The sequence below is a fragment of the Nomascus leucogenys genome, chromosome 4, assembly GCF_006542625.1.
Source record: "Nomascus leucogenys isolate Asia chromosome 4, Asia_NLE_v1, whole genome shotgun sequence".
Lineage (NCBI taxonomy): Eukaryota > Metazoa > Chordata > Mammalia > Primates > Hylobatidae > Nomascus > Nomascus leucogenys.
Genome location: NC_044384.1, coordinates 131,405,373 through 131,430,111, shown reverse-complemented (window position 1 = coordinate 131,430,111; position 24,739 = coordinate 131,405,373). Strand labels below are relative to the sequence as shown.

Below are 24,739 nucleotides of genomic sequence, written 5' to 3'. Positions count from 1 at the left end.
TACCTCTTAAATTCAAAAAATTTTTGCGTGCATACATACATATGGATTGTGTGGCCATAGCTCTGAAAACAAAAGGGACATAGTTTGGCTCAGAATAGTCAAATCCATTGACTTTGTAAATGTTTATTTGCATGTGGCAAGTCAAAGGCCATTTAGCAAAAAGAAAAAGCATTATTTTCCTAGTATGTGATTTGAAAAGAATTAAATAGAAATATGTACTTACAATGGAAGGATGGTAAACAGGTTATTTTTATTTTAGTTACCTCTGTAGAGAGCTTGACAAGTGTAGTGTTATGCACTATTTGCCTTTTTTTTTTTTTTTTTCCTGTGCTACAGAGTGGGACATACCATGTTGGCCCATTTTATTACTTGTGAACATCCTTTGGATTCAGCACAATAAAATATTCTAGGAGAAAGGACATTAAATCCTGGTTGCAGTTCTTCCCTACCTGTTAAAAAGGGAGATAATGTGAGACAGGTTTTCACTCTGTCACCCTGGCTGGAGTGCAGTGGCATGATCATGGCTTACTGCAGCCTTGACCTCCCTGGGCTCAGGTGATCCTCCCACTTCAGCCTCCCGAGAACTGGGACTAAAGGCATGTTCCACCACACCTGGCTAATTTCTGCATTTATTCATAGAGACAGGCTTTCGCTGTGTTGCCCAGGCTGGTCTCAAACTCCTGGGCGCTAGCGATCCTCCCGCCTCGGTTTCCCAAAATGCTGGGATTACAGGTGCCAGTCACTGCACCCGGCAGCACATTCTTTACCTGTGTGAATGGTGCATGAAGGAAAGAAAAAGTGAAGGAGAAGAAGTGGCCAGCGTTTCTTAACTATTTGTGTATATAACCCAGGAAGTAGAGGGTAAGTAAGCTTCATCAGGAAGACTACTAATGGAATGAACTAAAAAATTAGATGTGCAGAGTCAATAGTTTCCTTTTGTAACAATGAGTGGCATATGCTGTCAGCTACAAACAGGGTGTTTGAAGTCAAGTGCTATATTAAACTGAAAGCTTGAACAGGATAATGAACAAAAGGTTTCCATGAAGATGGGAAAATAGAGGAAGGATTTTTTTTTTTTTTTTTTTTTTTTTTTTTTTTTTTGAGAATGAGTCTCGATCTACTTGGCAGTGGCACGATCTCGGCTCACTGCAAGTAGAGGAAGATTATTAAATATCACTGTTATGTCCACATAGTCCAGAGAAGTGGAGAGGAACCAGCCTTCAATAGTTTAAGAGAAAGAACAATTTGGCTTTTAAAAAAGTATCTTGGTAACATCTGTTTGGAGGAAATGCGAACAGCTAACCAAGCAATGAACTGTGTTGAAGACCACTACACAATTTTAATCTAAGCATAAATGAATTCCTACACAAAGGTAACAGCTTTCAGTATTTGGAGAGATTGCGCTCTTCAGAAAATGTTATCAGAACAAAAATGGAACAGGATTACTGGAAGAGCAACGTGTTTAGGAACAATAATCTTGGGGATTAAAAAGAGCTGCTTTGAGATGATGCTCAAGCCTTTTTAAAGCGGCATAGTCAGGTAAAGTGTTTCTTAATGCAGAGGGTAATGATGTGGCTGCCTCCTGCAATTACTGGGTTATCACCAACTTTTGTGAAAAGGAAAAGTCCAGTAAACTTACAGAGTGAACTCTGGAATCCCAACCAGGGAATTCTAGAGCTGAGTAGGCAATATCAACGTTTTTCCCAGATAAAGCCAGAAAGGTGACTTAGTGTTGATTAGAACAAGAGAGTTTAAAGAAAGAATGAGAGAAAAGGAAAAGAAACTCTATGTGGTGGTCAGAAAAAGACATAACTATATACGTGATGGGTGAAGCAGGAAAAATAAAAACACACCTAGGATGCACAACGTTGCCTGGGGTAATAAGGACAGTTTGGTGTAGAAAAACAGTATGGGGAGTGGAAGGATTTAGGAGCCTGACAGGCAGACTTTAACCCCAAACTTTTGTCTGTGTGGCCTTCATTAGGTCACTTTATTTCATTAAGTAACAGGTTTTCACCTGCAGTGTTATTTGTCAAAGTTATTCTGAGACTCAATAAGCTAATTTAAGAGGTAGACACTTAGAGGTTATATAGTGTTCCAAGAAGGGAAAAGCAGGTGGAGAGGCTATTCAAAAGAAATTGAGGGGAAATGACAAATGTTTCATTTCAGACCCATTTATAAAAGAATTATAAGAAAACACGAAGTAGAATTACAGGCTTAAGACGGTAAGCAGTGGTAACTTGGAACTTGGGAAAAATTGAAATAGTTACTGGGGAAAGGAAAAATTACAATTATAAAGGAGCATAAGTAAATTAGAATTGCATGTAAATAAGGTTAGGGGAAACAGTCTATATCCAGTTTTTCTTCAGTGCTGTAGTTTCAGCAAAAGAGGCTGAATTTGTTTAATTTTATGCATGGACAGCAGCTTTGTGACTTCCTAAGAATGGTTAGCATAAGACCCTTACTCATGTTGAACTAGCTTTCATTGGATGTTCAAAATGTCCTTTTGTTTTATAGATGTATGATCATGAAACTCATGTCCATTGTTCATTGCTCACCATTGTACTCCTAAAGCCTAACTATATTACGCACAAGTCTCAACTATGTGTGAAATATTTGTTGAATGTGTTCTCAGAATCAGGTTTGTAAACGTGAGAGTTCCTCAGCACCACCATAAAAAAAAACGGAGAAGGGGAAGGGAAGGTATATAAAATGTCAGTGTTAAGAATTTGGCTTTTTCCCTGCACAAAATTGAAGGAGATTCTGGAGTTGAATTAAACTTTAGGGGAAAACGGTAGGGGTGGGGATAATTTTAAAAACAACTTATTAGACTAGTCCAAATGAACACATTTTCACACCCATGGAAACAATCACATCTAGAGAAGAAAGACAACTGAGGTCTGCAAATACAGCATTAGTGATGAATGAAGACAGAAAGGTCCACATAAAAATGAAGACATCCTAAAAACAGGAGAAAGCTAGTACTGTTCATTTGAAATAACCAGACTTCAAGCCTGAAAGACTGGAGTCCTGGCTCACTCACTGGTTATATAACTTCGTATAATGCTCTGATGAGCTTTAGTCTTCTGATATATTAAAAATGTGATTATCCTTTCCTCACAGATTTTGAAGATTAGATGAAAGGAGTGACATGGCAATCTTGAGAAGGGGGTTTCAGGTGGCCACCAATTTAAAAATTGTGATAGCCAGCTGTGGTGGCACAGGCTGAAGGCCTAGCTACTTGGGAGGCTGAGGCGGGAGGACTGCTTGAGGCTAGGGGTTCCAGGGTGCAGTATCCTCTGAGTGAACCTAAGAATAACCACTGCGCTCCTGGCTACATAGCAAAACCTCATCTCAAAAGAAAAAGGAAAAGAATAATAGAGAAATAGTGGGTAAAGTTGTGAAATGGTAAAGTTGTGCCTGCTCTCTGAATCTACTGTGAGCTTATGAGACAGAAAGCTAGGACACTAGAAATAAAAGTAGTTTACAGGGCCTTATTAAAAAGAATTATTAACAGATGTATAATCTAGACATAAAGATATTGGAATAACAGATACACTAAAGCACTCAAATATTAAAAAGGAGCAGTAATGAGGCAGTCTGGGTCTTAGATTGACCCTTCCACTGAGAACAAGTAAATATCCTGGATAATATAGCCGAAAGTGCAAAATACTCAAGACGAATAATGACTAAATTCAGGTGTATTAAGAGCAGAAACCAGCTTTTACCTGAGACCATGTATTGAGCCAAATCCACATTAAATTTTCACAAAGTGGCCAGGTGCAGTGGCTCATACCTATAATCCCAGCACTTTGGGAGGCCAAAGCAGGTGGATCACTTAAGGTCGGGAGTTTGAGACCAGCCTGGCCAACATGGTGAAACCCCGTCTTTACATAAAACAAAATTAGCTGGGCATGGTGGCACATGCCTGTAATCTTAACTCCTTGGGAGGCTGAAGCAGGAGAATCACTTGGACCCTGAATCCGGGAGGTGGAGGTTGCAGTGAGTAAAGATTGAGCCACTCTACTCCAGTGTGGATAACAGAGCAAGACTGTTTGTTTGTTTTGAGACAGAGTCTCGTTCTGTCACCCAGACTGGAGTGCAGTGGCGCAATCTCAGCTCACTGCAACCTCTACCTCCCGGATTCAAGCAATTCTCTGCCTCAGCCTCCCAAGCAGCTGGGATTACAGGTGCCCACCACCACACCCCGCTAATTTTTGTATTTTTTAGTAGAGATTGGGTTTCACCGTGTTGGCCAGGCTGGTCTTGAACTCCTGACCTTGTGATCCACCCACCTCGGCCTCCCAAAGTGCTGGGATTACAGGAGTGAGCCACTGCACCAGGCCTAATTCTGTCTTAAAAAAAAATCGTGGGTTTATGAAACAGGAGACAAAACCTAGGGCTTGTCCAAGATGGGGAAGACTAAATGGCTCAGCACAACAAAGCTAGGACCCCAAAGGACGATGGCCTCACTGAAACAGTGAACCAAAAATAAACCTATGCCTGTTGCCACCACACAGACTACAGAAAAAATGACCATTTCAAATTATGCCAAAGAGAGAAAGAGGGAAGAAAGGAAGCTACAAAGAACTTGGAACTGGCTTGACATTGTAGCTCACATCTGTAATCCTGTGAGGAAAGGATAACCACATGTTTAATACATTAAAAGATTAAAGCTCATCAAAGCATCAGAGCACTTTGGGAGGCTAAATGGGAGGATCACTTGAGTCCAAGAGTTCGAGACCAGCCTGGGCAACATAACAACACCCAATCTCTGCAAAACAGAGAATGTGAAACCACCACCCTTCATGTATTTGTAGTCTGAAAGCCTCAAATGGATCACTTGGTACATATTGATAGTGTCAACAGGCAGGAGCAAATGCAATACTCTGGATGACACATCTCTCAAATAATTCCCCTGAACATACATTCTATGGAATTTCTTATCTTTCTGGTCAAGATACAATAACAGTGACTGTATTTACACTTTCATCTGTTTTGAAGAGACAGAGCCAAGAGTCCAGGGAAACCAGTGCAGCTAGAGCTTGCCGAGGACAGAATACCAGAGAGAAAAGAGAGGAAAAGAGAATTCCAGATATCTTTCAAGGGTCTTTCTCAAGTGAGTCTTTCTCAAGTGTTTAGATGGGTACTGGTGAATACGTGTGTGTGAGGAAACTCCACAACATTGGGAAAAGAAACATTTGAAAAGGATTAGAGGGAGCATTGCTGAGGACTCATAGGGCTGGAGATAGTTCCTGTTCCAATCAGCCAGACTGAAAAGATATTAATTCGTGAATCATTAGGTAGCATGCTTAGGAATGTTTTGCCTCAGTAGTAGAGAATAATTAGACCAAACTCAACACTGCCCTGGACTTGCCTGATAAATTACAAAAACAGGATCTAAAAGGATCAAACTATTTCTAAGTAATTTCATCCCAAAACAAAGCTGAAGACCATATATCCAAAAACACACATTTACTCCTAACACCCACAACCTGTCAATGTGTTCTTATTGGGAAAAAAAAAAAAAAAAATTTTTTGCGGTTGTAGTTAAGGATCTCAAAATGATACCATTCTGGATTATCCAGGCGGGCCCAAATTCCAATGAGAAATGTCTTTATAAGAGATACACAGTGTAGAGACACATGGGCGGAACAGTAAAATGCCATGTGAAAATCAAGGCAGAGACTGGAATTATGCAGCCGTGGGTGAGGGAATGCCTGGAGCCACCATAAGCTGGAAGACCCAAGGAAGGATTCTACCCTGGAAGAGGCATGGCCCTGTGAACACCTTGACTTCAGGCATCTGGCCTCCCAAAGCATGAGAGAATAAATGTTTGCTGTTTTAAGCCACCAAGTTCGTGGTAATTTGTTAGAGCAGCCTTAGGAAACTAGTACACCAGGCACGCAAATAAGAAGGAAAATAACACCCATGATAAGTGAAAAGTCAATCAATTTGATTGACTCCAAAATGGCACAGATGTTGCAATTAGCAGGCATGGATATAAGTTATTATAACTGTATGCCATTTATTCAAAAGTTAGAGACATATATGATTTTTTAAAAGTAGTATCTTTTCATACCACAGTGGAATAGAACTAGTAATCAATAGCAAGAGGAACATTGGAAATTGTACAAATACGTGGAAATTAAACAACATGCTCCTCAACAATCATAGGGTCAGTGAAGAAATTAAAAAGGAAATTGAAAACTTCTTGAAACAAATGAAAATCAAAATATAACATACCAAAACCTATGGGATGCAGCAAAAGTGATACTAACAGGGAAATTTATAGTAATAAACTCCAAATAAACAACATAACAATGCACTGCAAGAAACTAGGAAAGCCAGGACAAACCAAACTCAAAATTAATAGAAGGAAAAAAAATAAAGATCAGAGCAGAATTAACCAAGATAGACACTAAAAAATACACATAGGATCAATAAAACAAAAGGTGGTTTTTATGAAAAGATTTTAAAAGTCAATAAACCATTAGCTAGCCTAAAAAAAGAAAAAAGAGAGAAAATCCCAAAAAAATCAGAAATGAAAAAGGAGACATTACAACAGATGCCACTGAAAAACAAAAATCTTTAGAGACTATTTGAACAACTATGCCCTAACAAATTAGAAAACCTAGAAGAAATGGATAAATACGTGGACACACACAACCCTACCAAGATTGAACCAGGAGGAAATAGAAAACCTGAACAGACCCATAACGAGTAGCAGGATGGAGTCAGTAATATAAAGTCCCCCAAATGAAAAGCCTGGGACCAGATGGCTTCACTGCTGAATTCTACCAAACTTATAAAAAAGAATTAACACCAATTCTTCTCAAACTGTTTCAGAAAATTGAAGAGGAAGGAATTCTTTTCAACTCATTCCATGAGCCCAGCACTACCTGGATACCAAAATCAGAAAAGACAAAACAAAGAAGAAAACTATAGGCCAATATCCCTGAAGAATGTAGATGTGAAAATCCTCAACAAAATACTAGCAAGCTGAATCAAACAACTTATTTTTTTTTTTTAAAAAGCACCACGATCAAGTGGGATTTATTCCAGGGATGCAAGGATGGTTCACACAGAAATCAATAAATGTGAAGCTTTGTGCAGAGGCAATATCATAGCCAGTGAGGTTTAGCCACGTTGTGATCATTGCTAATTGAAAACTTTTCCCCATAGCTCACCGTGACAACTTGTAATACAGTCAGCATTAAAAATAAAATAAATATGACACATTACCAACAGAATGAAGGAGAAATACCATACGACTATCTCAATAAATGCCCCAAAAATTTTTTGATAAAATTAACATCTCTTCATGATAAAACTTCTCAACAAATTAGGCACAGAAGAAACATATCTCAACATAATAAAGGCCCTGCTATGGTATGTATTTTTGTTCCCCCCAAACATCATGTTGAAATTTTATCAACAATGTTGGAGATGGGGTCTGATAGATATTTGAGTCATGGGGAGCAGATCCCACTACTGAGTATGTAGCCAATGGATATCAAGGAGGTACCTGCACCCCCACGTTTTATGCAGCACTATTCACAATAGCAAAGATACAGGGTCGGCCGGGCGCGGTGGCTCACGCTTGTAATCCCAGTACTTTGGGAGGCCGAGGCAGGCGGATCACGAGGTCAGGAGATCGAGACCACGGTGAAACCCTGTCTCTACTAAATATACAAAAAAAAAAAAAAAAAAAAAAAATTAGCCGGGCGTGGTGGCGGGCGCCTGTAGTCCCAGCTACTCGGAGAGGCTGAGGCAGGAGAATGGCGTGAACCCGGGAGGCGGAGCTTGCAGTGAGCCGAGATTGCGCCACTGCACTCCCGCCTGGGCGGCAGAGCGAGACTCCGTCTCAAAAAAAAAAAAAAAAAAAAAAAAAAAGATACAGGGTCAACTTAATGTCCATCAGTAGATGAATGGATAAAGAAAATGTAGTATATGTACACAATGGAATACTATTAAGCCATGAAAAAGAAGAAAGTTTTGTCATTTGTAGCAACATGGATGGAACTGAGGACATTATGTTAAGTGAAATAAGCCAGACCAGAAAGACAAACATTACATGTTCTCTCTCATTTGTGGATCCTAAAAATTGTCGATCTCAATGAGGTAAAGCAGAATGGTGGTTACCAAAGATTGGGAAATGTTGGGGACGGGGCAGGAGGAGATAAAGTAAGTTGGTTAATAAGTACAAACAGGCCGGGCACAGTGGCTCACCCCTGTAATCCCAGCAGTTTTGGGAGGCAGAGGTGGGTGGATCACAAGGTCAGGAGTTCGAGACCAGGCTGACCAACATGTTGAAACCTTGTCTCTACTAAAAATACAAAAATTAGGCCAGGCGCCTGGCTCACGTCTGTAATACTAGCACTTTGCAAGGCAGAGGAGGGTGGGTCACCTGAGGTCAGGAGTTCAAGACCAGCCTGGCCAACATGGTGAAACCCTGTCTCTACTAAAAATACAAAAATTAGCCAGCAGTGGTGGCATGCACCTGTAATCCCAGCTACTCAGAAGGCTGAGGCAGGAGAATGGCTTAAACCCGGGAGGTGGAGGTTGTAGTGAGCCGAGATCGCGCCACTGCACTCCAGCCTAGGCTGAACAGAGTGATACTCTGTCTCAAAAAAAAAAAAAGGTACAAACATACAGTTAGAGACAAGGAATAAGTTCTAGTGTTTGATAGCACATTAGGGTGACTATAGTTAACAATAATTCACTGCATATCTTAAAATAGCTAGAAGAGTTGAAGTGTTCCCAACACAAAGAAATAATACACATTTCAGGTGATATGTTAAATACTATGATTTGATCATTACATATTATATGCATATATCAAAATACCACATGTACCCCATAAATATTTACAGTTATTAGGTATCAATAAAATAGATAAACATTTTTAAAAAGAATGTGAGTTTGGGCCGGGCACGGTGGCTCACGCTTGTAATCCCAGCACTTTGGGAGGCCAAGGCGGGCGAATCAGGAGGTCAGGAGATCGAGACCACGGTGAAACCCCGTCTCTACTAAAGATACAAAAAATTAGCCGGGCGTGGTGGCGGGCACCTGTAGTCCCAGCTACTCGGAGAGGCTGAGGCAGGAGAATGGCGTGAACCCGGGAGGCGGAGCTTGCAGTGAGCCGAGATTGCGCCACTGCACTCCAGCCTGGGCGACAGAGCGAGACTCCGTCTCAAGGAAAAAAAAAAAAAAAAAAAAAAAAAAAAAAAGAATGTGAGTTTGGCAGTACCTTTTTGTACATGCACAAATTCAACATGTATTCAATGGCTTCATCATTGAACTCATATTTCATTATAAGGTAAAAATTTTTTTTAAATTCTAGAGTTATGATGACATTGATATATTATGAATTTTAAACAAGGAAACCTAATTCCCTTGCTATAATTAATCCTGTTCTATAAAATACAAAATAATTTTAGAAAAATTTGTGTAAAATTTTTTTCTTACGGCTAAAAGTCATTTAAAGGTCTTTCTTACAGAAGTACTTTTGTAGCTAAATCATGACCTCAGGTTCTCTCTTTTACAATTTGAATTTTTTTCACCCATGTGTCTTTCTATTAAAATGCAGCATGGCTAGATGCAAACAGTTTAACTCCATTGTATAGGCCTGGAAATTAAATCCAACTGTTTGACCTGGAGATTAGAACCAACCAATCAGCAGTGTGTCTAGAATTTTTTTTTTTTTTTTTGAGACGGAGTCCTGCTCTGTTACCAGGCTGGAGTGCAGTGGCATCATCTCAGCTTACTGCAACCTCCGCCTCCTGGGTTCACACCATTCTCCTGCCACAGCCTCCTGAGTAGCTGGGATTACAGGCATGCACCACTACTCCCAGCTAATTTTTGTATTTTTAGTAGAGACAGGGTTTCACCATGTTGGCCAGGATGGTCTTGATCTCCTGACCTCGTGATCCACCTGCTTTGGCCTCCCAAAGTGCTGGTTACAGGCGTCAGCCACCGTGCCCAGCCATTTTTTTATTTTTTATTTTTTTGGAGATGGAGTCTCGCTTTGTCGCCCAGTCTGGAGTGCAGTGGTGTGATCTCAGCTCACTGCAACCTCCACCTCTCAGGCTCAAGCGATTCTCCTGCCTCAGCTTCCGGAGTAGCTGGGATTACAGGCGCCTACCATGCCTGGCTAATTTTTTTTTTTTTTTTTTGTATTTTTAGTAGACATGGGGTTTCACTATGTTGACCAGGCTGGTCTTAATCTCCTGACCTGAGGTGATCCACCCACCTCGGCCTCCCAAAGTGCTGGAATTACAGGCGTGAGCCACCACCCCCGGCCATGTCTAGACATTTAATGACAGTATCCACTTATTGAATACGTCATAAATTGTCATATTAATTTTACAAAGACTCTTATAATTAATGATATCTTCTATAGGGGTCCCAATTCCAAGCATATGGGTCAGTTCACAGATTGACCTTAAATCTGTAACGATTATATCTATGAACTATTTGGAACCTCAGCACAGAGGCTGAGAAATGACAAAGACTGTGAGGCAGTGGACATGTACTTAGCTTTCTTGGTATTGTTTAGTCTGGAGTCCTTGACATTTTAGGCTCAGAACCAGGCTGGACCAGAAACAGGCTGACTTTCTGGCACCTTGACATTCGTTGTAGCATTCTTTGTGATTATGTGGCCTTGCAACACTGTCTCTGCCACAAAGTCCCACTTGCTGAGGCCCAGCCTCCTCAGGCTTTGGAAACAATCCCCTTAAGATGTAACATGATATGGTAGGACTGATTTCCAACTCCAATTCCTATTACTTCTGAGACCTTGAACAAATTATCTCACATTTTTTAGCTTTAATTTCTCATCTGAAACATTGGGTTAACAATACTTAGATATCACTAGATATCAAAGTTATTGTAAGACTAGATGAGGAAATTACTCTGTATTCAATATTCAGTAAGTGGACACTATCATTAATGATAATTCCATCTATGAAAAGCGTAGTAGAACTGTAGTTAAGTATCTCATGTAACTCAGTGTGGAATTCATGTCAATTTTGCTAAACAGTTTTACCTCTGAGCTTTCCATTTTGGCAAATTCCTAAACTTCCTGAAATAACTTTTAAACAATACAGGTAACTTCTTAAAAAGAGAATACACGCTCATAAAACTGAGGCATGAACTATTATTCTCTCTGAGATGAAATAGACGCTACTTGGCCAGTGAGCATGAGAATGACCTATTGCAAATACAGTTATCAGAGTAACTGACCAATTTAAACAACTACACTAACAGTGAGCAAACAACTTTCCATTTTTGTGAAAAAAGGAAGTGTACAAAATGTTTTTAATTTTGTTCAGATTTAAGCATATGTAGTATCTTCGCTTTTCATCCTTAACAACTCTATTGCTACCCCTTTGGGAAAATTTAACATATTTGTCACATTATATCATATCTGTGCCTCTTTAAAAAATAATTACAATTATTTTTGTGCCTGCAATCTGCATTTAAATTGTGGTTATTTGTTGTTTCTTATATTGATCAATGCAGTTTCTAGGTACTAAGTCACTAAATAATAGACCATAAAAAATTCTGGAAGCATGAGGCGTTTTGCTGCAAAGAACCAAAAACATAAAGGTGTTATTTGGTGCTATTCAATGTACATACCAGTGTTTGCAACATGTAATATTCCAGAAATTATTTTTGGCATCTCCTGGGAAGGGGAGCTCTCTGCCAACCCATCACGGTTATTTTTTCTTTTCCAATTCTTATGAGCATAAGGACTTTTAGGTTTGCCTTCCAATATACAAGTAACTGCAGAGCAGCCACTCCATTGAACCCTGGACACTTCTTTTCTTCCAAGACGTAAAAGCCTATCCATTCTCCAAAATGCTTTTGCAAAGGCTTTGTGTATGTCCTCATACTCACACCTCACTGCTTCTGTTTTGTTTATGGCAGAAAAGAGGTCTTCTATTGCTGTGTATTCTTCTCTAAACACGGTGGAAAAGGAATTGATTATTTGTTGCTCATCAGTTGTCATTTGGTAAGAAGGATCAAATTTGGAAAGCTGATGGAGAAGTAAAACTGGGAGTTCCATTGATGTCAACTCTGCTGCTGAGGCACCATGATGTCCATCGAACAAACCCAAAAAACACACATTAGGTTTATTACCAAAATTACTCACTACAGTGAATTTATCATTCATGTCAGCTTTCCATGTAGAATTCCTGTCTTCACAAATGCCCACTCCTTTAATTAATAGATGACATACTTTTTGAGAATATAGGACACTCCTGTCAATGTTATCAAAAATCTTATAGTATGCTGGTATTTGTTTTTTCCAAAGCAGCTCAAAAGCATTATTAAGGCTCTGTAGGGTTTTTTCAGTGAACATAAAAGATGACAATAGTTTAGAAATCATGAACTGTCTCTGAACAGCAATCACGGAGGGCTGTGGTTTCTTTCCACCCATCCACTGGAAACCCAGCGTGGCCAGAGCTACATGTTGCTTCTTATGGAGAAAAATACCAGTTAGGTCAATTTCGTGCTTGCATATGCAACAGGGTAATGTGGTCCCTTGCTCATAGACCTGCTCCTCTTCATGGCGTTTGGTGTGTCTCACTGGTCTTGGCTTTTTCTTTCTAAAACGTTTTCTTTTGGGTAAAAGTAGAATATCCTCATCTGAATCAAATGTTGATGTTTTCATATTCCATTCTCTTGATTTCCAAAACACTCTGCAAACAGGATGAAAGATATTTACATGCCAGGATGGTGCAGTGAAAATCCCTTCAAGTAGGCTGTTATCATTGCAATTTGATTTGGCTCCTCACAATCTTATATAAGCCTAGGATTAAATATTCTGAGTCATATTCCACAAAAAAACATGTAAGTACTCAATTAATTGGTGATTGACCTGTGTCTGCCTGAAATAAATTAGGCAAAAATTCTAAAAAGTCAGCTAGACACCTAAGCAAATGCTCAGAGAGATCGGCACAGTATTTTACCTTAGACATGTGAAAGTATATATTTGAGACCTGAGATTCTGATTTCTAATATGGACATACAGTCATGTATTGCATAATGATGTTTCAGGCAATGATGGACCATATGCAATGGTGGTACCAAAAGATTATAATGGAGCCAAAAAATTCCTATTGCCTAGTGACATCATTGTTGTTTCAGTGTCATAAAGTGCGACATGTCACTTATGTTTTTGTGGTGATGCTGGTGTGAACAAACCTACTGTGCTGCCAGTCAAATGAAAGTATAGCAAATGCAAGCCCGGGCACGGTGACTCACGCCTGCAATCCCAACACTTTGGGAGGCCGAAGTGGGCGGATCACTTGAGGTCAGGAGCTCAAGACCAGCCTGGCCAACATGGTGAAACCCCGTCTCTACTAAAAATACAAAAATTAGGCCAGGCGCGTTGGCTCACACCTGTAATCCCAGCAGTTTAGGAGGCCGAGGTGGGTGGATCATGGGGTCAGGAGTTCAAGACCAACCTGGCCAACATGGTGAAACCCCGTCTCTACTAAAAATACAAAAAATTAGCTGAGCATGGTGGCGGGTGCCTGTAATCCCAGTTACTCAGGAGGCTGAGGCAGGAGAATTGCTTGAACCTGGGAGGCGGAGGTTGCAGTTAGCTGAGATGGTGCCACTGCAATCCAGCCTGGGTGACAGAGCAAGACTCCATCTCACAAAGAAAAAAAAAGTATAGCAAATACAAGTATGTACAGAACCTAATACCTGATAATGATAAATTACTATGTGGCTGGCTTATGTGTTTATGATAGTATAATTTTTATTGTTATTTTAGAGTGAACTCCTTATATTAAAAAAAAATTAACTGTAAAACAACCTCAGACAGGCCCTCCAGGAGGTATTCCAGAAGAAGACATTGTAAACATGGATGACAACTACGTGTTATTGCTCCTGAAGACCTTCCAGTGGGACAAGTTGTGGAGGTGAAAGACAGTCATAATCCCAACTCTGTGTATGTAGGCCAAGGTGTGTATTTTAGTTTTTTTTTTAAAAAAAAAAAAGGTTAAAAAGTTTTAAAATTTAAAAATAATTTTAGTTAAATTTTTTAATAAAAATAAAATTTAGCTGGGCGCGATGGCTCACACCTGTAATCCCAACACTTTGGGAGGCCGAGGCGGGCGGATCACCTGAGGTCAGGAGTTCAAGAACAGCCTGGCCAACATGGTGAAACCCCATTTCTACTAAAAATACAAAAAATTAGCTGAGCGTGGTGGCTTATGCCTATAATCCCAGCTACTTGGGAGGCTGAGGCAGGAGAATTGCTTGAACCCAGGAGGCAGGAGGCAGAGGCTGCAGTGAGCAGAGATCGCACCACTGCACTCCAGCCTGGGTGACAGAGTGAGACTCCATCTCAAAAGATAAATAAATAAATAATTTAAAATTTTAGTTAAAATTTTAATCAAAAAATTGAAAACAGAAAAAAGCCCCTAGAATAAGGATATGAAGCAAGTACTTTTTGTACAGTGGTACAATGTGTTTGTCTTTTAAGCCAAATGTTACAAAAGAATCAAAAAGTTCTAAAAATTTAAACGTTTACAAAGTAAAAAGTTACTGTAAGCTACGATCAATTTATTATTGAAGAAAAAATATTGCTTATAAGTGTAGTGTAACCTAAGTGTACAGGGTTTATAACATCTGCAGTAGTGTGCAATAATGTGTTAGACCTTCACAATCACCACTCACTCATTGACACCCAGGGGGACTTCCAGTGCTGCAAACTTTATTCTTTTTTCTTTTTCTTTTTTTTTTTTTTTTGAGACAGAGTCTCGCTGTCGCCCAGGCTGGAGTGCAGTGGCGCGATCTCGGCTCACTGCAGGCTCCGCCCCCCGGGGTTCATGCCATTCTCCTGCCTCAGCCTCCCGAGTAGCTGGGACTACAGGCGCCCGCCACCTCACCCGGCTAATTTTTTGTATTTTTAGTAGAGACGGAGTTTCACTGTGTTAGCCAGGATGGTCTCGATCTCCTGACCTCGTGATCCACCCGCCTCGGCCTCCCAAAGTGCTGGGATTACAAGCGTGAGCCACCGCTTCCAGCCCTGCAAGCTTTATTCATGGTAAGTGCCCTATTTTAAAATGTTGCATTGTTTATTCTTTGTACAATGTTTTATTGTACCTCTTCTGTGTTTAGGTACACAAATACTTTCCATGTGTTACAACTGCCTACAGTATTCACTACAGTAACACACTGTACAGGTTTGTAGCCCAGGAGCAATAGGCTATAGCATATAGCGTAGGCGTTAGTAGGCTGCACCATCTAGGTTTGTGTAAGTACACTCTATGACGTTCACACAACAATGACATTGCCTAACGATGCACTTCTCAGAAAGTATCCCCATCGTTAAATGATGCATGATTGTAATTACTTTTGTACTGCATTTCATCTGCCTTAAAACACTTGTGATCTAATTAGAGGGTTCACAAGAAAATGAATGGATTATGCCAAAACCCAGCAGAATAAGAAAAAGAATTGATAGTAAGGACAGAATTTGTAAAAAAACTACAACGAAGAGGTACGGGGCAAGGATAGGAAAGAAAAGATGTAGAGCTGGATGACAGATTTCTGGAAAGCAGGCATCATTTTATACCCCCTCCTATCAGAAACATCTAGCACTGTGCTCAATACCTGGGGCCATTTTTACCCATTTCATGCACAATTTCTAGGGCATGAGATATTTCCAAGGGCCTATGAAAAGTTAGAGACCAGAAAAAAAAATACTTTGTTTACAAAATATTTTAAAACTTGATAAAAATCAAAGTTAGCTGGGTGCAGTGGCTCATACCTGTAATCCCAGCACTTTGGGAGGCCAAGACAGGGAGATCACTTGAGGTCAGGAGTTTGAGACCAGCCTGGGCAACATAGTGAGGCCTCATCTCTATTAACAATTAAAAAAAAAAGTCAGGTGTGATGGTATGTACGCCTGTAGTCCGAGCTACTCAGGAGGCTGAGGTGGGAGGATTGCTTGGGCCTGGGAGGTGGAAGCTGCAGTGAGCCATGATTGCACCACCACACTCCAGCCTAGGCTACAGATCGAGACCCTGTCTCAAAAATAAATAAATAAAGTAACTTTATATATATATATATATATATATTTTTTTTTTTTTTTCTTTTTTTTGAGACGGAGTTTCGCTCTTGTTTCCCAGCCTGGAGTACAATGGCGCAATCTCGGCTCACCGCAAGCTCCACCTCCCGGGTTCAAGCGTTTCTACTGCCTCAGCCTACCAAGTAGCTGGGATTACAGGCATGCACCACCACACCTGGCTAATTTTGCATTTTTAGTAGAGACAGGGTTTCTCCCTGTTGGTCAGGCTCGTCTTGAACTCCCGACCTCAGGTGACCCACCTGCCTCAGCCTCCCAAAGTGCTGGGATTACAGGCATTAGCCACTGTGCCCAGCCATAAATATTTATGAAATGTGACATTACAAATACTAGTCAACTTCAACTCAATTCATATATAAATTGTATTTGAGATGGGTACATTTTAATGTGTTAGAGTAATGAGGGATGGAGCCTACGACACTAAGAATACTTGGAGCCTCTAAGTACTTAAAACATCTCAGAAACAGATATTCAACAATCGAATATCTATTGATATTCTATAGATAGTTGGTAGTTAGAAAAGAAATTAACCCATTTAATTATAATGACAATATGATAATAATAATAATGAAATATATTTTATTATAAAAGGTATACATCATCATGTTCTTAAGTTCAATGCAGAAGGATACAAAGTAGAAAACAAAAGAATGTTTTTGTCTTGCCACCCCACTTGAACCCAGGAGGTGGAGGTTTCGGTGAGCTGAGATCAAGCCATTGTACTCCAGCCTGGGCAACAAACCCCAGCCCCAATAGTGATTATCTTATCTATCTTTCCAAATATAAATTTGAATATAAGATCTTTTCTTGCCCTGCGCAGTGGCTCACTCATAATCCCAGCACTTTGGGAGGCCGAGGCAGGTGGATCACTTGAGGTCAGGAGTTTGGGACTAGCCTAGCCAACATGGTGAAACCCTGTCTCTACTAATAGTACCCCAAAAATTAGATGGGCGTGATGGCATGCCTGTAATCTCAGCTGCTCGGGAGGCTGAGGCAGGAGAATCGTGTGAACCCAGGAAGTGGAGGTTGCAGTGAGCCAAGATCAAGCCACTGCACTCCAGCCTGGGCGACAGAGCGAGACACTGTTTCAAAAACAAAAACAAACAAATAAATATATTTTCTGAAGGCAAGTAGGGACCCATTTTGCAAACCATCCTAAAATCTGATGTTTTCAGTAAATACTAGGTCATGGAGAGGAAGTTTGAATATGGAAAAGCAAAACAATATACATCGTCCCTAGGTATCTGTGGGGGATTGGTTCCAAGACCACCCTCTCCACTCATGGATACAAAAATCTAAGGATGCTTAGGTCCCTGATATAAATGGCGTAGTATTTGCATCTTCCTTGTATGTTGCCTCACTCCGTCACCCAGGAGTGCAGTGGCCTAGAACTCCTGGGCTCAAGCCATCCTCCCACCTCTGCCTCCATAGTAGCTGTAACTACAGGCGTGCACCTCCACGCCCGGCTAATTTTTGTATTTTTAGTAGAGATGGGTATTCGCCATGTTGGCCAAGCTGGTCTTGAACTCCTGGCCTCATGCGATCCACCCGCCCTGCCTTAGCCTCCCAAAGCGCTAGGATTACAGGTGTGAGCTACTGCATCGGCCCTCCCGTATACTTGTTTATTTATTTATTTGAGACGGAGTCTTGCTCTGTCGCCCAGGCTGGAGTGCAGTGGTGCAATTTGGGCCCACTGCAACCTCTGCCTCCTGGGTTCAAGCAATTCTCTCACCTCAGCCTCCCAAGTAGCTGGAACTACAGGTGCCTGCCACCATGCTTAGCTGATTTTTGTATTTTCAGTAGAGACGGGGTTTCACCATGTTGGCCAGGCTGGTCTTGAACTCTGACCTCAAGTGATCTACCCACCTCAGCCTCCCAAAGTGCTGATTTACGGGTGTGAGCCACTACGCCCAGCCTGTGTTATTTAATTTTATCACAATTTTTGCTGGAGTATTTTAATGCCAATCTCCAAATCATATCAACTCACCCATAAATACTTCAGTCTCAACAGTCTAATTCAATCACTTCTTCAATACCTACAATAGGCCAGGCGCAGTGGCTCACCCTGTAATTCTAGCACTTTGGGAGGCCGAGGCGGGCAGATCACCTGAGGTCGGGAGTTCGAGACTAGCCTGACTGACATAGAGAAACCCCGTCTCTACTTAAAAAATACAAAATTAGCGGGGCATGGTGGTGCATGACTGTAATCCCAGCTACTGGGGAGGCTGAGGCAGGAGAATCGCTTGAACCCAGGGGCAGAGGTTGTGGTGAGCCAAGATCACGCATTGCACTCCAGCCTGGGCAACAAGAGCAAAACTCCGTCTCAAAATAAATAAATAAATAAATAAAAATTTAAAATACCTACAATAGACCAGCTACTGTGCAAGGTGTTGAGATGCACAGATGGATGAGGATGCACCCTGCCCTTGAAGCTATGAGGGGAAAAGTTTGCAGTGCTGTCCATATGCTCATCCAGGTCATTAATAACAGAACGAAACAGGTCAGGTGGAGTCAAGGACAAAGCCCCATTATTGTACCCAACTGGAAACCTAGCCCTTCACCTGGCTAGGAATGGTGTAACAAGACCTAAGAAAATGACCTAGGAAAACTCACAGCTGAGACATATTAGCAAGGGGTCCAAGGCATATCCAAGAGAATGATCAGTTAGCTGGCAGAAGGAGCAAGAGGACACAGCAAAAGAAATGGACAGGTAAGCAGAGAAGTAGCGGAAGAAACTGGATCTGTCAAGGGCTTTGAGTGCTTTTGGCCAAAATATATAAAAATATTTTCATTGCTATTTTTTGGTAATATTCATGTAAAGGATGTAGTTTTATGAGCCTTGATGGACTATTGGGAAAATATATAAGGCACCGCAATACTGTTTTTTGATCTGAAGTCAATTACTTATATCAGAACTTCATTTTTCCATATGCTGGGGACAGCCATAATACAGCTCTATCCCACATGGGCCATTCTTAGAATGTATTGCATCATTCATATATTCGTTCATTCATAATAACAAATTAAATAGGCAGGGCACGGTGGCTCATACCTATAATCCCAGCACTTTGGGAGGCCGAAGCGGGCCTATCACTTGAGGTCAGGAATTCAAGACCAGCCTGGCCAACATAGTGAAACCCTGTCTCTACTAAAAATACAAAAATTAGCTGGGCATAGTGGCAGGCGTCTGCAATCCCAGCTACTCGGGAGGCTGAGGTGCGAGAATCACTTGAACCCGGGAGGCGGAGTTTGCAGTGAGCCGAGATCGCGCCATTGCACTCCAGCCTGGGCAACAGAACGAGACTCTGTCTCAAAAAATAAATAAATAAATAAAATAATTTAATTAATTAATTAACTGTAAAGACATGAGAATAAGAGCATAGAGAGGAATGGAATTCCTCTTTTGTATAAGGTAGAGGGATATATCACTCTTCAAAGTACACAGTTTAATAGGAAGCCAAGGTTTCATCTGATAATTAAGAAAGTGGAGGAGGCCGGGCTCGGTGGCTCACGCTTGTAATCCCAGCACTTTGGGAGGCCAAGGCGGGCGGATCACGAGGTCAGGAGATTGAGACCATGGTGAAACCCTGTCTCTACTAAAAACACAAAAAAAAAATTAGCCGCCGGCGTGGTGGCGGGCGCCTGTAGTCCCAGCTACTCGGAGAGGCTGAGGCAGGAGAATGGCGTGAACCCGGGAGGCGGAGCTTGCGGTGAGCCGAGATTGCGCCACTGCGCTCCAGCCTGGGCGACAGAGCGAGACTCCGTCTCAAAAAAAAAAAAAAAAAAGAAAGTAGAGGAAAAAAATACTGTAGATATAATTATTCACTGGCTATACTTATTATCCAAAAAAGATTTAAGAAAGTTTACCTTAAAGCATTATTGGTGTTCATGTTCCTTTGGAATTACCTTTCTTTGCCCTCCCTTTATCCCCTTCCCCTGGCCTCTATTTCTCCAACTTGAGTAGTGATGGTGATGGTGGAGGTGGAGGTGAACGTGATGGCCGTGGCAGAAGTAGTGGCGATAGTGATGATAGCGGTGGTGGGCATTCCCCTCACTTGATGGTAGAGCTCCCTGTGTGGAATGTTCACTACATCACCTGGAACCTCAGTCACAACTCACTTTATGATTCAGAAGGACTGTGAAGCAATAACATCACAAGTTGTATGAAGTAAACTTTGGAATTTCTGAAAGAAGGAGCATTCGTTAAATATACTCTCTGACTTACTCTTCCTTTCTCCGCCGTCGTGGTGTGTGCTTGACTCTGCTTCCCGCCATGTCTTCTCACAAAACTTTCAGGATTAAGCATTTCTTGGCCAAGAAACAAAAGCAAAATCGTCCCATTCCCCAGTGGATTTGATTGAAAACTGGTAATAAAATCAGTAGAACTTCAAAAGAAGACATTGGAGAAGAAGCAAGCTGGGTCTATAAGGAATTCCTCATGAGATGGCACACATATTTATGTTGTGTGAAGGTCACGACCACCTTACCATATCAAGCTGAAAATGTTACCACTATCTGGACAGTTGGACATGTTTCATTGGGACTAGACTTTTTCTCTCTGTGTGTGCTATGAAGGCACTGGTTGGCTGGATTCAGTAATAAATATGTGAGGTCTTTCGTTTCTCTCTCTGCATATATATATACATATATATATCGCCAGTATACATATATATATATGTATTACTGCTGGACGCAGGGGCTCATGTCTGTAATCCCAGCACTTTGGGAGGCCAAGACAAGAGGATTGCTTGAGGCCTGGATTTCAAGACCAGCCTAGGCAGCATATGGAGACTCCGTCGCTACAAAAAAAAAGAAAAAGAAAGGAAAGAAAAATTAGCTGAGCATTGTGGCACACACCTGTAGTCCTAGCTCCTCAGAAGACTGAGGCAGGAGAGTCACATGAGCCCAGGAGTTTGAAGCAGTCAGCTGCAGTCAACTATGATTGTGCCATTCCACTCCAGCCTGGGTGACAGAGCGAGACCCTGTCTTTAAAATAAATAAATAAACTGTCTTATGCCTATGTAGTAGAAATGAAAATGTAAAAGGAGTGACTATCAATTGTTTCTATAAGTTGTGGCACTTTCAAATAGCCATTTTAGGAGACTATCCTTACTGTACATATGGGATGTCTGCCCACCCAGTGTTCCAGCACCTCAGGCCATCTCTCTAGGACACCTCCTCTATCTGCTCTGTAGAGCCTGCCCACCCCATCTTGCTGTCTCAAGTAACTGCCTGACAGTCGTAGATCTTGACTGGACTGGCTTTTACAATTTTTTTTTTTAATTAATTTTTTTTTTTTTTGAGACGGAGTCTTGCTCTGTCGCCCAGGCTGGAGTGCAGTGGCGCAATCTCGGCTCACTGCAAGCTCCGCCTCCTGGGTTCACGCCATTCTCCTGCCTCAGCCTCTCCGAGTAGCTGGGACTACAGGCGCCCGCCACCACGCCCGGCTAATTTTTTTGTATTTTTAGTAGAGACGGGGTTTCACCGTGGTCTCGATCTCCTGACCTCGTGATCCGCCCACCTCGGCCTCCCAAAGTGCTGGGATTACAAGCGTGAGGCACCGCGCCCGGCCATTTTACAATTATTTCCCCTGCCTTGACTCCTGACAAATATCTTTAGTTCCTAGATCTTTAATCCACAGCCGCATGCCACTCCCTCACCCCAAGGCTGAGTTAGAACAAGAGTCCTAGAGCAGGTTGCCTGAAGGCTGAAGAAGTTTGGACAAGCCCAACTGCCAACTAGGTGTCTCCCTGAAGAGGTATGAAAGTCAACATGTTCAAAATGGAACTCACTAACCTTCCCTCCAGACTCTTCTTTGATCATCAACTTAGTTTAACTGGAACGTCTCAGAGAATCCCTTTTCCTGTGTGGTTCCGGGTTAAATTTGGCTAATAAGGGAATCTTAATATTTAAAACTTAGGGGTTTATATTGGAATGCTATCATCATCCAATGAGTTCACCCACAGATGCTGAAGTGCCTAGCAGGTTTCTGCTTGTCCTTTGTTCCCCACTACTCTGCCTCCAGCTTTTCCTCCAGCTCCAGGTCTTGCTGACTAATAGCAGCCCCAGGTCTATTAGCTGGGACCTGTCTTTGGGCTCACAGAAGCAAACATTTCCTCTAGCCTTCCCCATCAGCTTCTCCTTCATGGTCCAACTTGGGCATCTGGATGTCCCTGGCTTCTCAGACTGACTGGTTGGGGGCTTCCCTGATGCCCCATCTCCTCTTCCCAGATGTTTAGTTGACCAGCTTCTCCCACAAACTAATTTTAACAATAAATCCTTTTTTCCACAGTGCCTAGGGTTCTGCTTTACTGATCGAACCCTAGCTAATACAGAGACCACCATCACCCCATCCTCCTTTTCAGGATATATGAAATTGATCACCAAGACCTGTCAGATCTCTCTCTGTCTCTCTCTGTATTTTTTTTTTTTGTTTTTTGAGATGGATTCTCACTCTGTCGCCAGGCTGGAGTGCAGTGGCGCAATCTCGGCTCACTGCAACTTCTGCCTCCTGGGTTCAAGTGGTTCTCCTGCCGCAGCCTCCCGAGTACCTGGGATTACAGGCGCTTGCCACCACACCAGGCTGATTTTGTATTTTTAGTAGAGACAGGGTTTCACCTTGCTGCCCAGGCTGGTCTCGAACTCCTGACCTCAGGTGATCCACCCACCTTGGCCTCCCAAAGTCCTGGGATTATAGGCGTAAGCCGCTGCACCCAGCCACATCTCTCTCTTCAATATCCCTCTACTCACCCACCTGTCTCCATCCCCAGTGCTATCTCATGGTTCCTGGAGGCGAAAATATCTTGCCCAGATTACTGCACAAACTCCTAACTGCTCAACTCACTTCCAGTCTGGTTGCCTCTCAGTGCATTCCCCTTAGAGCAGTCAGAGCAGGTGATGCCCTGAATGAGGCCCATTACTGGCTTGTCCTTGTCCTTGGGATAACCTCCTTAATGTGTTTGACAAAGCTCTGTCTCTGTTGGCATCTGCTAATTTCTCCTGCCCCATCTGTCAGCACTGCTCCCTCAGCCAATGCCAATATTATGTAGAGTCATTAGATAAATCTTTGCCAGTTTGGTATTAGATTATTATAACCTGAATTTTGTCTTATTTATTGCTTTTTAAATCACACTGAGCATACAGGCACTGCATATTAATATCTAGCAGTAGGCCAGGCACAGTGGCTTATGCCTGTAATCCTAGCAATTTGGGAGGCTGAGGCAGGCAGATTGCTTGAGCTCAGGAGTTTGAGACCAGTCTGGGCAACATGGCAAAACCATGTCTTTACCGAAAATACAAAAATTAGCTGGGTGTGGTGGTGCATGCCTGTGGTCCAACCTACTCGGGAGGCTGAGGTGGGAGGACGGCTTGAGCCTGGGAGGCAGAAGTTTGCAGTGAGGTGAGATTGTGCCACTGCACTCCAGCCCAGGTGACAGAGTGAGACCCCTTCTCATAAAAGAAAATATATATATATATGTGTGTGTGTGTGTATTATATATGTATATATAATATATATATATAAACATATGTATATATATGGCAGCTGCATTATCGCCATGCCACCGTAGATGTGGGAAAGAATGAGGCATCTCCTTCAGGCAAGTGTCTGTAAACCCCAGCTCCCTAGAGTGGGGTCAGGCATCTCATAGGGTGGCTGTGGTGTTCATATCACACTTCCGCATGCAGCTATCAGGCCGGATAGTCATTGAGGAGAGTGGCAAGGCCCCTTACAGAAGTTAACTGATGACTTACTGTAAACTTCTCTTTAGAAAAGCAAAAATAGAGAAAACATAGTTCTGAGATGCTTCCCAAGAGTGAAGATGAGTGTATGTCTACATAAATTCTCAGCAGCTTGTTTTCTTCCAAAGTGTATTTGTCGTGTGTTAATTTTGTCTATTAATTGATCAATTATTTATTTTATTGACTTAAATAAAAATGTTGTATTTTTTATTTATTAGATATCCAATTCACGCATTCTCCTTTTTAAAATATTCAAATAATACAGAAGTATGCAGAGGAAAAACAGAAGAAACCACTGCCAAAAGCAGGGTGTGTATTATTCCAGACTGAGTTTAATGTATTTTTATATATACATGAAAACATACATGCTATACATTATTAAATTTAGGTATAATTTGCATAAAATCAATTGCTCAATTTTTAAATGTACAGCTTGATAAATTTTTATATAGGAACTTAACTTGTAGGCTCCATCAAGTTTTGTTTGTTTTCTGTATTTTCCTTTTTTTTGGGATGGCGTCTCACTCTGTCCCCCAGGCTGGAGTGCAGTGGTGCAATCTCGCTCACTGCAACCTCTGCCTCCTAGGTTCAAGTGATTCTTGTGCCTCAACCTCCCGAGTAGCCTCTGTTACAGGTGTGTGCCACCACATCCAGCTAATTTTTGTATTTTTAGTAGATACAGGGTTTCACCATGTTGGCCAGGCTGGTCTCGAACTCCTAACCTCAAGTGATCCACCCGCCTCAGCTCCCCGAAGTGCTGGGATTACAGGCATGAGCCATCCTGTCTGGCCTGTTTACTGTATTTTCTTTAGTAAATTGGCAACATAATGACAATATTATTCTGTAAATGTTTTCTTTCACTTACCAGTATGGAATAGGGATTTT

The 24,739-nt window shown here is 41.6% G+C and overlaps 1 protein-coding gene and 1 pseudogene across 2 annotated transcripts in view; one reads left to right on the top strand and one right to left on the bottom strand.

Moving 5' to 3' along the window:
* The window catches only part of PP2D1 (protein phosphatase 2C like domain containing 1), a 29,971-nt gene extending 9,775 nt beyond the window's left edge, over positions 1-20,196 (bottom strand). For both annotated transcript variants that reach the window (XR_001113899.2, XM_004087942.3), the window contains exons 1-2: positions 19,982-20,196; positions 11,644-12,710 (exon numbers count right to left, since the gene is read on the bottom strand). Coding sequence is in view for 1 of the 2 variants with exons in the window: in XM_004087942.3 (XP_004087990.1) it covers positions 11,644-12,710; positions 19,982-20,004 (1,090 nt within the window). In the remaining variant the exon portion in view is untranslated. The remainder of the gene's footprint in view (positions 1-11,643; positions 12,711-19,981) is intronic.
* LOC115834847 lies at positions 7,105-7,218 on the top strand (annotated as a pseudogene).
* Positions 20,197-24,739: the final 4,543 nt, after the last annotated feature.